Source organism: Dermochelys coriacea, chromosome 18 (assembly GCF_009764565.3).
Source record: "Dermochelys coriacea isolate rDerCor1 chromosome 18, rDerCor1.pri.v4, whole genome shotgun sequence".
NCBI classification, from domain to species: domain Eukaryota; kingdom Metazoa; phylum Chordata; order Testudines; family Dermochelyidae; genus Dermochelys; species Dermochelys coriacea.
This window is the reverse complement of record NC_050085.1, coordinates 19,662,876-19,677,818: the sequence shown is the minus strand read 5'-3', so window position 1 is coordinate 19,677,818 and position 14,943 is coordinate 19,662,876. Positions and strand designations below refer to the sequence as shown.

At 50.4% G+C, this 14,943-nt stretch overlaps 1 protein-coding gene across 3 annotated transcripts in view; it reads right to left on the bottom strand.

Moving 5' to 3' along the window:
* The window catches only part of ARHGEF16 (Rho guanine nucleotide exchange factor 16), a 38,173-nt gene extending 25,451 nt beyond the window's left edge, over positions 1–12,722 (bottom strand). Inside the window, exons 1-2 of one of the 3 annotated variants that reach the window (XM_038376885.2) lie at positions 12,566–12,722; positions 1,785–2,362 (exon numbers count right to left, since the gene is read on the bottom strand). In XM_038376885.2, coding sequence (XP_038232813.1) covers positions 1,785–2,336 — 552 coding nt within the window. In that variant the 5' untranslated portion in view covers positions 2,337–2,362; positions 12,566–12,722. Of the gene's footprint in view, positions 1–1,784; positions 2,363–12,105; positions 12,250–12,565 lie in introns of those variants that run through there. The other 2 variants (XM_043499842.1, XM_043499843.1) reach the window with 2 other exon arrangements.
* Positions 12,723–14,943: the final 2,221 nt, after the last annotated feature.

The window sequence follows — 14,943 nt, the reverse complement described above, 5'->3', positions numbered from 1 at the left end:
AGCAGCCCTAAAGTTATCTCAGTATTTCTTTTAGCTGGACGCAGCCTCTCTACGTCTTGTCACGGCACGTACACAAATGATACCTGTGGTTAATCAGTGGTAGTGCCTGTTTCGTTCGTTTTTGGGATTACGCCACTCTTCTACAAACACTAGCTCCGAGCCCGGTGCAAGTCTGAGAACTGATCCTGTAAACACGCACAGGGTTAAGCTGGCTCACGTGAGCAGCTTCACTCATTTCTGTGACTGGACTGTCTGCACTGCCAACATGCGTCAGGCTGCAACTCACCTGTGCTTTCAGGGCATGTCTATACCATGTGCTGAAATACACTTTTGTGCTTAACGACCAGTTCTAAACAGTTATCTAAACTCAGTCCATTCCCCACCAGCTGTTACTTGTACATTTGTGAAAAGCACTTCAAAACAAGCAGCTCCCTCCCACCCCCAGCCACGAGCCTTAGATGCAACTGTGAGTGAACAAAGGAGCCAGGCAGAACATGAGCTGATGTTAAACAGCTGGATCTCGTCCTTCCCAGAGGATTAGTCACCGCATTACATCAGCTAGACAAAGCCTGTTCTTGCCCCCCCTGAGCCCCACAACCTTTCCAAGTGAGTTTAGTTGCTAAAACTTAACCTGGACTGATCTCAAACCCTCCCCCCCACCCCACCTCCCAAACCCTAATTCTGAAAGGCACAGCAATTCTGATGGTGTATTTCATTTAATCTCAAGCAAGTACATACAACGACCTGGCTGCTGTGGATAGCCATAGACAGCCCAGAAGATGCACTGGAAGCCTGGGACTTAGTTTATTTATTGTGCTTTGGCCTCTCAACCCCTGCTGGCCATACCTAGGGTTCAAGCTGCAGTAATTAATGCCATCTGCAGGGAGTGAAGTTACAGAAATTGGATCTGCTAATGGGAGAGAGGGGAGGGGACAGAAGCGTCTGGATGGTCTATGATAATTTCGCAAATTTCACATGTGTGAAAGCAAGGGGATAGAAATCAGACCCTGACCCTCTCAGCTGTGTTAGACTGTGAAAGAGCACCATGTCTGGACACTGAGCTAAGGCAGAAAGAAGGGCCCTGCAGTCCTTCCAGCACATCTCCTCACTGTCTACAGCTGCTCTTCAAAAGTGTGTCCAAGTCATCAAACACGCAAGTAGGGTGATCACTAGCAACCTACACCCAAGGAAAGCAGAAGGCCACCCAGATGGCGAGGATCAGCCACTTTTTCCCCAGCCAGTATTACACTTGTGACTAACCACCAGCCATGGATGCACTAGAACCAATCGAGGGAACGGCAGAGCTTCAAAACCTTGATTAACTGGTTTCACAACACAATTCCACATGCATTTGGAAGCAAGCCATTAGGGGAGGTGACTATATATGGCTCAACTAAGAGACACACCGTCCCTGCTGGCTGAGTGACCAGAGACACCACAGTGTTCAGCTGAATTGTACAGATGAGAACAAAGCTCTGGTCTGAGCTTTGGCCCCAGGAACACCCAGGCAGCTGCCGCTTCAGCTGATGGAGTCTGGCCAGGAGTGGTGGTAGAAGAGGTAGAGTTTATTATCTAGTGTGTACGCTCCTTGGGTGGCCGGACCATCTTTTTGTTCTTTGTTTGTACAGCACCTAGCACCATGAGCTCCTGCTCCATGACTAGGGCTCATAGAAGCTAAGATATTACAACTCTTAATAACCTTTTGTTCAGGCAAGGGAAGATCTGGCATACCCCAGGTGACACTCCAGCAGGAGGAGGGACTGGAAGCACACAACAGGGCCTACCTTGGTTCTCCCTGGGCTATGCGCTGGGTGTGCGTTGATGTCCTGCGACACTGGCTTTAGGGTGGCGACGCCCTTAGAAGGCTCCTCGGCATTCCCGAGCCCCTTCATGGCAGCCCGGTACGACGTGTTCCGTAGGTTGCGCTTGAGCCCGCTAGAATCCATCTCGATGTCCAGGTCATCCAGGGAAATGCTGGGGGCTGACATCCGCTTGGGGTCGCAGCGAGCTGCCTCTTTACTTGGCATGGCCACGGCGAAGCTCTGGTGGCGGGCGGGGGTCTTGGATTTGGTAGACACGGCCAAGCTTTTGGGGATCAGCTGCTGGGTGCCCATCTTCAGTGCGGCTGGGCTCTCTGTGCTGAGGACGACGCGGCAGGGCTCAGTGGGGGACGGGGAGCGCTGGGCTGCGAACATGGTGCTGTCTAGTGCTGCCATGGAGCTGCGTTTCCCAGAGGGAGGGGTCACGTTTGCATCTATCCGTAGCTCTGAATGGAACTTGGGCTCCAGGAGAAGGGCCTTGTCGCTCACGGAGCTGTCAGAATGCCTGTGAGACATGCTGGCGCGGTGGGGAGCCAGAGACCCTGCAGAGAGAACAGAAAGGGCACAAGGCTTAAGGAGCTCTCCCCTCTTCCAGGAACAGGGGTCAATGAAAGAGATCCAGGACCAACACAGGGGGCCAGGACTGGATGGGGTTAGTTTGTTCAGTTGTGGTTTGTTTGTTTTTTTGAAGAGCCGAACAAACATCTCCCCCAGCATTTGCAGCATTTTGCGTTAGCATAGGAGAGTCTGGAAAATGAAATCTAGAGCACGAGCTAGCCTAGGACTTTTGTGACGGGAGAAATTAAAAAACATCCAGCAAAAAAAAAAAAAAAAAAAACAAAAAAAACAAAAAAAAACCAATCAATACACAGAACAGCAGACCTGGGGGAAAAAACCACCGAAGAAATTACATGATCTCATTTATTAGATTTCAACTACACCTTGAAACTCAAACTGAGATTTTGACCCTGTCGTGCTAGGCCCTGCACACACATGCAGATAGAGACTGTCCCTGCCCCAGACTACAAAAGAAATAAGACAAAAAGTGGGAGGGGAAAACAGACCCAGACAGGTGAAGTGACCTGACCTGCTGGTGGCTGGGAACAGAACCCAGTCTCCCATGCCCGAGCTGTATGTCGTGAACATCAAGGCAATCTGGAAGCAACAGCTAAGCTAGAGAAGTTTAACAAATGAAAAAAGAAACTGAAGTGAAAGTAGCACAGCCTTGCCCAGCACGTAGGCAATCAATGAGTCAAAAATGAACCAAGAGCTGCCTATATTACCTGAGTGCCATCAGACAGGCTCACACTAACTGACTGTGGCTGAGTTCTGCTAGAAGAAATGGAGACCTCTTGCAAACAGTCAGCTGGCAGCATCATGGGCTCAAGTGAAACCCAGGCTCATGGAGCTGAGGGGGCTGCAGTACTCATGCAGGTAAGAGAATGTGAATCCCCACCGTGGACCCAAGAAGCCCACAGCAGCTCTGGGGAGTCTTTCAAAAACAAAGACCATAAAGGAGCTGTTTGTTCTCCCATCAAAACATTCTCTGTGAAAAACCAGAGACAAATCTCAAGTCCCCCTTTTCCTCCCCGTGTTAGATCCCATTCACCATTATACCCAGTGAGCTTCTGAATAAATACAGGCAGTTATTGTCCAGCCCATTGTGTGGTTCCTCTTTCCTCTGCTTAAACACTCAACAGGAGGCAAGTTCCTGCCCCCAAACAGCCCCAGGAGACTGGGGACAAGGAGGGACTTCACCGCACACCGTCCTTTACACGTAGGTTCTATCCAGCAGTCTCAGCAGCACCCCAAGTCCCCCACCTTTTAATACTGCATCGTTCAAAGGAAAGGAAAGCCTCTGGGGAAGGGACTCTCGTTCCCACCCAGATAGGACAGCAACCCGGAATTCCAGGGCTTGAATTTTGTACCAGGTCTCCCCTTACCTTTTATCTGTGGCTACATCAAGTATTAGGTATATTTAAGATATAGAGGTGACTTACAAGTATTAATTAATGTTGTAACACAGAGCCCCAGGCCTGCAAAACAGCGTAGCCAAATTAGGCCTTAGGATAAATTAGCATAAATTAAGTTAGTAATAAACCTACTGAACTTTTATCTGTGTTTTGTGATATGCTGATGTTCTGAAAGTAACTGCTGACCTTGGATAATAATGTCTATGAGAGAGCAGCAGCCACCGCAAGATGACCATTGGTAACTGGGGTGAAATGTTATGCGGACAAGGTGACGTAAACGTTAACAAGTACAAGGGAAACAAGCTAGCCTATGAAAACAAGGCACCCCAAAAGTAGTGGGGTATGGAATTTCAAATAAGGAGAACGGGTTAAAACCTTCATAAAATGTCTGAATGCCAGCAGCATCAGTTAACACATTATAAAAGTCGTATCCTGGCCGGCGAGCGTTACTCAAGGGAGTTCAGGGGGGCGGAGAGGGGGGAGACGCCAGGATGATAATCACTAGTGAGGAAGAGGATGAAGATTGGTTCTTAGGGTTTTTCCATAAGGCTTGGTGGGAGTAATGCAAATATTCTGTATTGGTCTCTCTCCTTTAGCAGGTTGCAGTGTTTGGTTGGCTAATGAAAGCAATTAACATTGAAAGAGCACGATGTGGTCTCTGCTGTGCACCGTGGGATCCCCCTTCTATTGATAATCTCCCTATGGTAGGGCATCTTGGGGGCTGAACTCTAACAGATTAAAGTAGGTGCAAGCCCTCACTTCGGGATGGGTAAACACAGATAAAGCTACATGCGGGCACAAAATAACAGCACCTGCAATTCATTCATGATTTCCCCCCCCCAGTCCAATTGGCTAATTCATAGCGGGTGCAAAACTGTGGGCCCAATCACAAGAGGTGGTTTGGTTTGAAAGACAACACAAGTGAAGGTGCCACTGATCAGGTGGTTGGTACTGAGATAAAGTCAGTCTACTGCCCATGGGGGGGGGGGGGCAGATAAAGAATATCTACTGTTCCTTTATATCTTTCATGTGTTTGTACAGCACCTAGCATGAGTCTCCAGGCCACTACAGAAATACAAACACAAATCTGGCCACCACTGGGGAGTTCCTCCCATCCCTAAGGTGAGGTAAGGAGAGGAACACACCCTGGCTACAGGGAAAAAAGAGACAGATTTGGCAACTCTGGCTGGGTTTCAAAGCTTTGCCACTTCCTTTGTTTGGCTCTAGGGCTGATGTCAGCAGAGCAAGTTCCAGTTCTTTGCTCCAAGCAGGGAACAGGAAGATGAGTAGGGTGCAACCACCACCTGCTGCACTTGTCCTTTACTTATTGCTCTCTATTCTGCTTCCTGCACACTTGCCCTCTGCTGCCACACTGGGCTTTCTCTGAGGAATCCACACCATGATTCAATAGCTGCACTAGAGAGAACGCACCTCAGCTCCCCCAGAGGTTCCAAAGTCTCTAGGGCCATTCGGAAAGCCAGGCACGTGCCCTGTGCAGAGCAGAGAGCATACATGAGGGTGCAAAGTCCTTACTGACAAGTTTGGGGTGACCCCATTTGCAAGCAGCTGTCACCTCATAGACCCCACTCTGCATATTGCTTTTCTGGGAGAGAAATGCTAATGTGATGTGCAACACAACTGACGCACTTACACTCACACCCCTTTTCTCCCCATTACATGATTTCAGAAAAACATGCTCCAAGTTGTCCATACTGAGGTCCCATTGTACCAAGCCCTCACTGAGCCATTCCCCATCAACCACCATCGAACAGGAAACACAGACCAAGACTTGAAACATGTTCTTCTTTACAAGCACTGGCAGAAAGACAAGTCAGCCCGGACTACAAAAGCCTGTTTGATTGAGAGATGCTGCTCATTTTCATCTGCTTGGACAAGGGATGCGTGCCCCACGCTGGCCAATGTCCTGCCAAGCATCCTGTCGGGGGGAGAAGAGTAAAACCGTCATGCTCCACTCATTGACACAGGCGGTGCTGCAGAGAAGGGCCCTTTTTAACAGCAGTGGAAATAAGGCACCTAACAGAGACGGCAAAATAGGACACTTGCCAACCTACAGCCACTGCACTTCTCCCGAGGTGCTCCGGGAAAGAAAGGTGGGTTCTGCTGTTCTGAGCACAGACCTCGGAACCAAGAGCTCCTTAGTTGTAATCCCAAATCTGACACTGAGTCACCATGTTACATCTGGCAAGTCACTTCACCTCTCGGGGAGAAACAGGGACATTTGGGAACAGCAGCACTAAATAATAAGAAAAATGGGTCCACGCCATGAGGTAGGGTCTGAGTTCTGATCCTACCTTGTTTGAGGGATGGGAGAGAGGAAGTTTGACTCTGACCCAATTCCGGGGCAAGAGTCAGCTACAAAATTCAGATTCAAAGCAGCTTCTGAACCTCTGCAAGTCTGGAGGCATTTGGATCCAGCATCTCGGTTTAGCTTTTGTGGGCAACAGATTACCCCACATCTGCTTACAGCGAGGTTCTTACACCTTCCACTGAAGCATCTGATCAGGCCACTGCCAGACACAGGATACTTGGCTAAATGGACCACAGACCTGATCTCCTCTGGCCATCCCCATGTTCACCACCTCTAGTATTACTAGTTATCATCACTTTGATTCTCATGACTCAGAAGCAAGGTCCACGATCTGCTCCTACCGAGGAAGACAAAGACAAAGCCCAGCAGAGCATAGTGAGCTTTCCTTGAGCTGAGCAAGCACGGATTTGGAAGGGCTCTAGAGAGGTTTCACTCCCCACAGTGCAAGGTACAACTTCACAGCAGCTTCTAACACCAGTTCCTAGACCAGGAGCTTCGGCATGTGCTTTATAGAACAGTCCCTTAACCAGCTCTCTCCCCTGCTTTGAAATCGACAAGGAGTGACACGGCCCCGTTCGGTACGTTCTCAGCCTGCAGACACTTACGTACGTGCCTTATTCACATGAGCAGTCCCTTTGAAGTCAGTGAGACACCTCGTGTGTGTGACGTTAAGCGTACGCCTATGTGTTTGCAGGATCATCGCACAGGAATGCATTCAGGAGCACCTTAGCTCAAGTCCGATTACACTGACCCACCAGCTACCACTAACCAGATCCATTAGGTGGGCCCTTTTCTTACCCAGTCACTAAGCACTGAAGAAATGAACCAGGCTCTCCAACCTAATTCAGGGCAAGGGCTCTTCCCAACCTTGCAGGGCTGGGCTACAGCCTTCCCCTCTCCCGCCTGGGACACTCATCCTGAAAACGGCTGTGTGTGCAGATATTACATAGGCTCAGGGAGGCTGGAGGGTGGACACTCAGGAAGGAGGGAGAAACTAGATCCAGCTTCTTCTCAGACCAGCTGAGCTGTTCAGAAAACATGGCTCTTAATGCCATTTCTACCCAACATTCCCTTCTGTGGAAAATGCAATTAAGAGGGAAAGACTCAAACATGCCTTCTAGTATTGCCGAGCCGACACTGGTGGGGGATCAGGGAGTTTTCATTCTGGGCAGCAGCTAGTTCTGAAGTCGCTCAGCTCTGCCCTCTGTCGGAGAGGGCCAGGGGGTGAGTCTTTGTCTCAAAGATGCTAATCCCAACATACCACATTCAGCTTCTCACTCAGCTAGCTCCACTACATGAGACGCCCCCAGAACCTCCAGGTGGATTTGGACACATATGAAAGGCCAATTTCATGGGTTTGTCTTATTTGATGTTTGCATATGCTGTGTCCTGAAGCATGAGATTTGATCACCCTTGTATCAGTAGACACTACAGATATTACTGGTTGCAAAATAACATAACCCTTGTAAAAATCCAATTGCCAATAACCTCCCAGCAGATACAGAGACACCACTCTACTAATTATCAACCCCTACGGTCAGTTTAACAAAAGAGCCAGCAATTAGCCCTGCCACATCCTCCCCTGGGCCCAGCCATTAACCATTGGATGGGCTATAATCCTTTGCAGCTGGGGAAATTGTTTTATCTGCAATTAGTCCAGACTGTGCCACGTCACACTAGGAATGGAGTGAACACCTGCTGCGAGTTCACAGGTCATTGATATCTGTCCGGGAGACTGCCTCTCCCCGAACAGTTTGTTCAGTGGAAGGTAGAGGCAGGTGCTTTTGCTTGCTTTGCAGTACCAGAGATTGCTGAATTAAAATAGCAACAAACAGAGGAGTGCTTTGCACCTACATAGCCACTACCATTCTGGGTCCCCACAGCACCCCATCAACATGAATTAGAGCCTCACGCCACGCTGCCACTCTGCACTCAACTATTCCCATCAATAAGAAGTCACATTTGACTAATATCTTTTGCTTCAAGTACTTCACAAACTTAAATGTCCTCTATTCAATCTATATACCTGTGGCTGAAACCCTGACACCTCTCAATTGAAAAGCAGCAGGAGCAACAAAACAGAAACTGCAGGGGCCCTTTCAGATGGCAGTTCATAATCACCCCAATTACACTTTGGCAAGGACACTGGGGGTGCCCTCCATGCTATTTCACAAAATAGCATGCAATTCTTAACCACAGGTCATATACAAGACCTCAGTTTTCCATCTCATCCAGAAGACTGTGTCCAACGTCACCCGAGTAATTTCACATTACTCTAAGCACTGGCTCAATACTGGCTCTCAAACAGTAGCTCCATCTGATGAATCAACAGCACCAGCTTTAAACTTACCTCTTGCACAAGTCTCATTGTTGCTATTGCAAGTTTAACTTACAGGGGCTTTTGTGGAGCCTAATTCGCTACTATTTGCAAGCGCTCCAAGATCCTCAAATGGAAGGTACAAAAGCATTCTCTCTTTTTGTTGGTTTATTCCAACCAAGAGCTTGGAGCTGTACAGGATAACAAAGCAGAGACAATCCCTGCCCAAAGAGCTTACAGTTTAAGAGACGAAGATGAAGATTTGCAAGAGAAACTAGTGATTTTGGGTGCCCAGCCTGAGACACTTGAAAGGGACCTAGTCCGCAGAGTGCTCTATCCTTTCTGAAATCCAGACCCCTTTACAGTGTCTTAGCTGGGTATCCAAAATCACTAGTCCCCTTTGAAGCTATTGGCCTGACTAGGGAATTAAGAGGGAATAGCTTAGTTCTTCTTTATGCTATTATTTCTCAGTCCAGGAGAAGGATCACCTAAGTATTCGGATCAGTGCTACCCAGGTCACAAAGCTCCTCGTACTGTCTTGCCTTGCTACTAATTATACATAAAACCCACTTTAAAGGGTTTTTATATATTTCTTCATTTATTTTGCTTCAATGCTCAAAGCAAGACTCTTTTGAACGTGCCTTGACCAGCCACAGAAATTAAATACAGAACAATTACACAAGTCTAATAAATGCAATTGAGGCAGGGGAAACTATGTCAGATTCCTCTCCCTGGAACCTGCCCCCCTTCAGACAGTCTGTTTGTTTATTTTGTCATTCCAAGAAAGTCCCTGACCTACTTGGTTTCAGCAGCCGTGCTGGCTCCTGGGATTTATTTCCCAATGGCTGGGCAACAATTTATTCAGTGCGTATTTTTAGATTTGATTTTGGATGCAAACCCAACAGACAGTTTTTGGTTTCACAGTGCAAGGGAGAACATGATGGGCAAGAGACCATTAGCCAGGCACAGGCTCTACGGAAAAGCTGCCCTCCAGTTAGGAGCAGTTTGCCGATTCTCAAGGAGACGGTGAATCTCGTTGTTCCAGCAGCACACCGGATGCCAGGACTCCTAAATTCTACTCATGAGTGACATTGGGCCTTTTGTTCAAGTGCTCTGTGCCTCTATTTGCCCACCTGCAAAGTGGGTGTTCTACCCACCACACCTACACTGAGGGGTATTGTGAGGCTACACAGCTCGTTACCTGTATAGTGCTCCTGGGATTCTCCTCTGCTGGGAAGATGCTAACAAAAGAGCCAGGTCTATTACATCATCACTACAACAAAACATGGGGTGGGCCCTGCAAGGGCAGCCTCACAGTGGGGACGCTCTGCACTCTCCCCACTGGCAAGGCAGGGTGGAGGCAGCGAAAAGGGAACATTACAAAACCAATCCCAGCCGGGAGAGCAGGGCCAGACATTCAGAGGAAGTGTCCCCCACCTGCAGGACAGCCGTCGGAACCAGGTCTGTCCCATTCTCCAGGGCTTGGTTTGCAGAGCCAGTCTCCACCCCTGGATGGGAGCACTCCCTTCTGGAGGGCTGGGAACAGGTAAGCGAGATGGGCAGTTCTTTAAAGAAAATCAATCACACCCACCAACTCTGGGTTAGCAACTAACCTAGCTCTCACATCCACTCCGCTTTCAGTTCCCAGTGGTGGTAGCAGTAACATCTTGGCCTTTGGGGGACTCCCAGCTCTGCAATATGCATCTGTTTAATGGCTTCTGTAGACATAACTGGGCTCTTAACACCAGAAGGAATTAGTCTCCAATAGCAGTTTGTACTCACAGCTTAGAGCTCCTTGATGCCCCAACAGCGTTTCACTGGCCACACAACATCCCTGAGGTGTGGGGAAGCCTTGTAGTAGCAATCTTAGAGATGGGGTGGTGAGGCACAGAGATGTTGGAGGATTTGCCCAAGTGCACGCGCAGTGTCAGTGATACAACTCACCAGCTACAAGTTGCAACATTTGTATTTACAACAACAAAAAGCACAGAGACACACCTGGGGCTTGTCTACACACAAGCTGGACTGTTTCAACTTTACCAGGAGAGTCAGAAGAGCATGGCCACACAATTATAGCTATTCCCAAACAGGAAAGGGAGCATAACACCAACAGAACTGTATTCATAACAGAGGTTGGACCAGTATAACTTCTCTAGAAAAAATAGATCTCCCATTCCTAACCAAAATAGTTCTATTGGTATAAAAACCCACGTATAGGCCAGGCTTTCCATTCCATATATGCTGCTGAAATGGCTAGATACCAAATCCCACTGCATCCTGGACAATTAACTGAAGCTCTCTCAAATTAGTCATCACCAGTAGAGCTCAGTAGATGTCCCAGGAAGGGAGTCAAGAGAATAAACTATCACCTTAATATAGACTCTCATTGCATCTCTCCATGCTGCTGTTCCCAGAGGTCAGGAAACATGCCACTCTGAGAATGGGAGATTGTTAAACCCTTTACTGAGCAGAGTTCTGCAAAAATCTGAGCTGATGCACTCTACAAAAACACAACCATAAAAAACACCCAAAGAGCTATGCTAAAGATTTTAGCATGTGGTTTTCTAGCCATTCCCCCACTCTCTCCCAGTTTTGTGGCTACAAATAAGGAAGGACAGGCTTTCAAGTTTGATGCAGAGACTTCACGTGGGGATGCAGTGGTAATACAAGTGGCACTGCTGCAGACCACAAGTAGTCTCAAATCAAAACATGACAGCATGGGAGAACTGCTGGTGATCATTAGTCATCAGCTACCCCAAACAGCTACACCGTCAGGCTGCCATGAAAGCTCACTATCCCCGTTCTCAGTGCCCATGACTCAGGTGTCTCAGAGCAAATACTGTGTATGAACCACAAGGTGAAGTGATAAAATAGTCATAATCCCGCGCTCTTAGAGAGCACTTTTCATCCACATCTCCCTTTAAAACGTCAGTATTATCTCCATTTTAGAGATGGGGAAACTGAGGCACTTGCCTAAGGTCACCCAGCAAACCAGTGGCAGAACCAGGAATCAGATGCAGGCCTCCCGAGTCCCACTGCAATGCCCCATCCGCTGGCAGGGGCACCAGCGGCGTTTGCCCTCCCGGTACCCCCAACAGAACCACTCTCACTTCACGGGGTCCCAGCCGCACTCGGGTTCAGCCCGGGGGGCTGCTGGGCCCACTATCAGCGAGCGGGGCGGAGCCGCTGCATGCCAGGTCACAATGCCACTTGACCTGGGGGCCCGCTGCAATGGGGGTGCCAAGGCAAACTGCCCCTTCCCCCGCCCTGCCAACAAGCCGCACCCAGCTGCGGGCCCCACGGCTCCGTGCCACCCAGCCACGAGGCAGCAGCGGGGGGCTCCTCTCCCCAAAGCAGCGCTGGGGCCCGGCTCAGCCGCAGGGGAGCCGGAGCTCCCAGCCCGGCCGAGCCCCGCGCTGGCTGGCGGGTCTTGCCCCAAACATCCAGCAGGAGGAAGCCAAGGTGCCATCGCCGCCCCGGGCTGCCCGGCCCCCCAGAGCCCGGGAGAAGGGGGGGGCGCTCTGCAGAGGCGCCGGGGCAGCACGTGGAGGGGGGGTCCCGTGTTCGCGGCTCGGTATCTGCAGCCGGCCCCGGGGGGGGGGATCCCCGCGGCGGAGGAAGCCGGACCCCGCAGAGAGGCGCCCCCAGCGCCCCCCCCCCTCCTACCTGTGCAGCGAGCGAGCCCGGAGCCCCCCCCCGGGACTCAGCTGCGGCCGGGAGCCTCCAGCGCCGCCCCGCCGCCGGGCAGGTGCGTGTCCCGGGCCCCGCGCTGCCGCCTACGGACGGAGGCGGCGAGAGGCGCCCGCCCCGCGGAGCCCCACCCCTGCCCGGCCCGCCCGGCCGCCCGCGCCTTGGAATTGCCCTGGCCAGGGGTCCCGCTGCAGCCGGGGTCCGTCCGAGCCCGCGCTGGGCAAACGCTCCGGCCCGAGGGCCCCAGCCGGGTCTGGACGTGGGCTGGCGGGCCATGCATGCTCATGCAAGGGGCGGCCAGAAATGAGGAGTTCGGGGTGTGGGAGGGGGCTCCAGGCAGGGCTCTGGGGAGGAGGAGTTGGGGGTGCAGGAGGGTGCTCTGGGCTGGGTTCAGAGGGAGATCAGGGTTGGGGTGCAGACTCCAGGCAGCACTTACCGCAAGCAGTAGTATGACCCCTCTCTGGCTCTTATGCAGAGGCCTGGCCAGGTGGCTTTACACACTGCCCAGTCTGCAAGGGAGACCCCTGTAGCTCCCATTGGTTGTGGTTCCTGGCCAATGAGAGCTGCGGGGTGACACGTGGGATGGGGGCAGCATGTGGAGCCCCTTGGCTGTCCCTATGTGTAGGAGATGGAGAGCAGACATGCCACTGCTTCTGGGAGCCACAAAGAGTGGGGCAAGGCCCTGACCCTGCTCCCTGGCTGGAGCTCAAGGGCCGGATTAAAACATCTGCGAACTTGCTGAAAGTGCATCCAGCCCATCATCCGGATCATTAATGAAGATGTTGAATAAAACTGGCCCCAAACCGACCCCAAGGGCACTGCGCTTGTTGCTGCCTGCCAACTAGAGATCGAGCCATTGATCACTACCCATTGAGTCAGGCGATCTAGCCAGCTTTCTATCCACCTTATAGTCCATTCATAGCCCGTACTTCTTTAACTTGCTGGCAAGAATACTGGACCCCCGGGGTGCTACCGAAAGGGAGATGAGCTGGAGATGGAGGCTGAGGGGTTGGCAGAGCTGGAGGCTGGTGAATGTAGTTGGCACTGCTGGACACCAGAGAATCTCAGCTTTAGGTTTGTTTGGGGTTGTTTTTTTTCCCCCTCTCCAAAGTAACTCTCTCTCTCTCTCTCTCTCTCTCTCTAACAGTGGCTGAAAAAAGCCGGAAAAGGTGAAGTGAAAAGCCCTGAAAGCTCAGAAACCAGAAGGCAAAGACAGACCCCAAATAGATTACAAAAAAAACCCTCATGATTTTTAAGCCAATCTTGTGATTTTTGAGTGGCTGGGGTTTACTCTACAGTTTACCCTTGGCAGTACTGTATCCAGATAACAAGCCTCTTACGCCAGCATTACCTTCTCTGTCTACCTCCCCAACAGGGCTGCAGTGTTACTGAAGTCAGGCCCTGCCTTGCCCCAAGAACATGCTGAAGAGCAAAGAGCTCACTAAAGAAGCTCAGCAAGTTGTTTTTAAAGTATGATTTTGGAAGAAATTCCAGCAAAATGAGGTAAGCCACTTGTGAGTGCAGGGGAGGACACGGCCTTGCCCCTTGTGGACATAAAGGCAGCAGCTCTGTCCTGGGTTGGGCTATTTAAAAATTGGGTCAGTCTTCGGGCTTCAGATGTCAATGGTGTGTGATATTAAATCAAGGTTTGCTCTCCTCACTAGCAGCTGTAGGGTAGGGTACTCTATGAGCCCCATTCCCAGTGCCCAGCAATGCCATCATCTGCTCGTGAGTGTAAATCATTAGCACTGCTAGGAAGGAATGGAGAATTCCCATCTGGGTGCAGCGAGGCCCTGCTTTGCACAGATCTGAAGGGCAAAGCTAGGCGCAGGGCAGGGGAGTATCAGGGTCCGGTGAGTTTCGCCTCAAGGCAGAGCCCTGTGGCTACATTCGGGGGCAGAAGGCGGGAGCTGTGTAAGGCCGCCCTCTGCTGTTCCAAGGGTTGTATTGCAGAGATTTCAGGAGACCACAGGTGCTGCGTATTTAGGGCGTCAGACCAATTTCATTACAGTGGAACAGATGCTTGGTTTCCTCGGGGCGTGGGATAAAGTTCTTGGTGAACCTACCTGGGGGCCTTGATCCTTATAGACGAGTTAACCTGAAGCATGGGAGTAGGCCCATGGACTCTTTGTGTTTATCTGCTCAGGCTCTTAGTCTGGAGTAAAATAGGACAAATGGCTCGTTACAGTCACATGTCTGTGCATGTGCACACAGGCACATATAGTATAATACGCTCCTACCCGGGCTGGAGGCATGCCATTATTTCCAACACTTCATTACGGTGAAATAGCAGCAAGTTGAGTGCACTGGGTTGCCTCCCAGCTAGATTAATGGAGCAGCTGCTTTGCTGGCTAGAACCTTTTGCTGAGAAGAGCTGAATTTGTATATTTCAAGGTAGCCAATATCCTAGTATGAGACCCTAAGAACGTGTTAGTGTGGATAAATAAGTAAGCAGAAAAGGTTTATTTGGGGGCCAGGTGGACCCCAGTGATTTCAATGGGACTCAATGCACATGCAGGGATCTGCACTAGCAAAGCCTCATGCAGGATTTGGGCTTATCTGGTACCAGTTAACTGGGGTTCAGGGAACTACGATTAAGGGGGACGAGTGGTCAGGAACTGATTCCATGAAACATTAATCTGGCATTAACATTTCCTGCTTGGGATCCCGTGGTGGCCTTGAAGCTAATTTTTAATAATTTCTCACGGCAGTGTCCCACATGCAAACACTTTCCAGAAGGCTCTGCCCGCTATATGTGCTTTAATTTTAGCATGAGCTAGTCAAAGGGCCCACTGTGTGAGCTAGCAAAACACA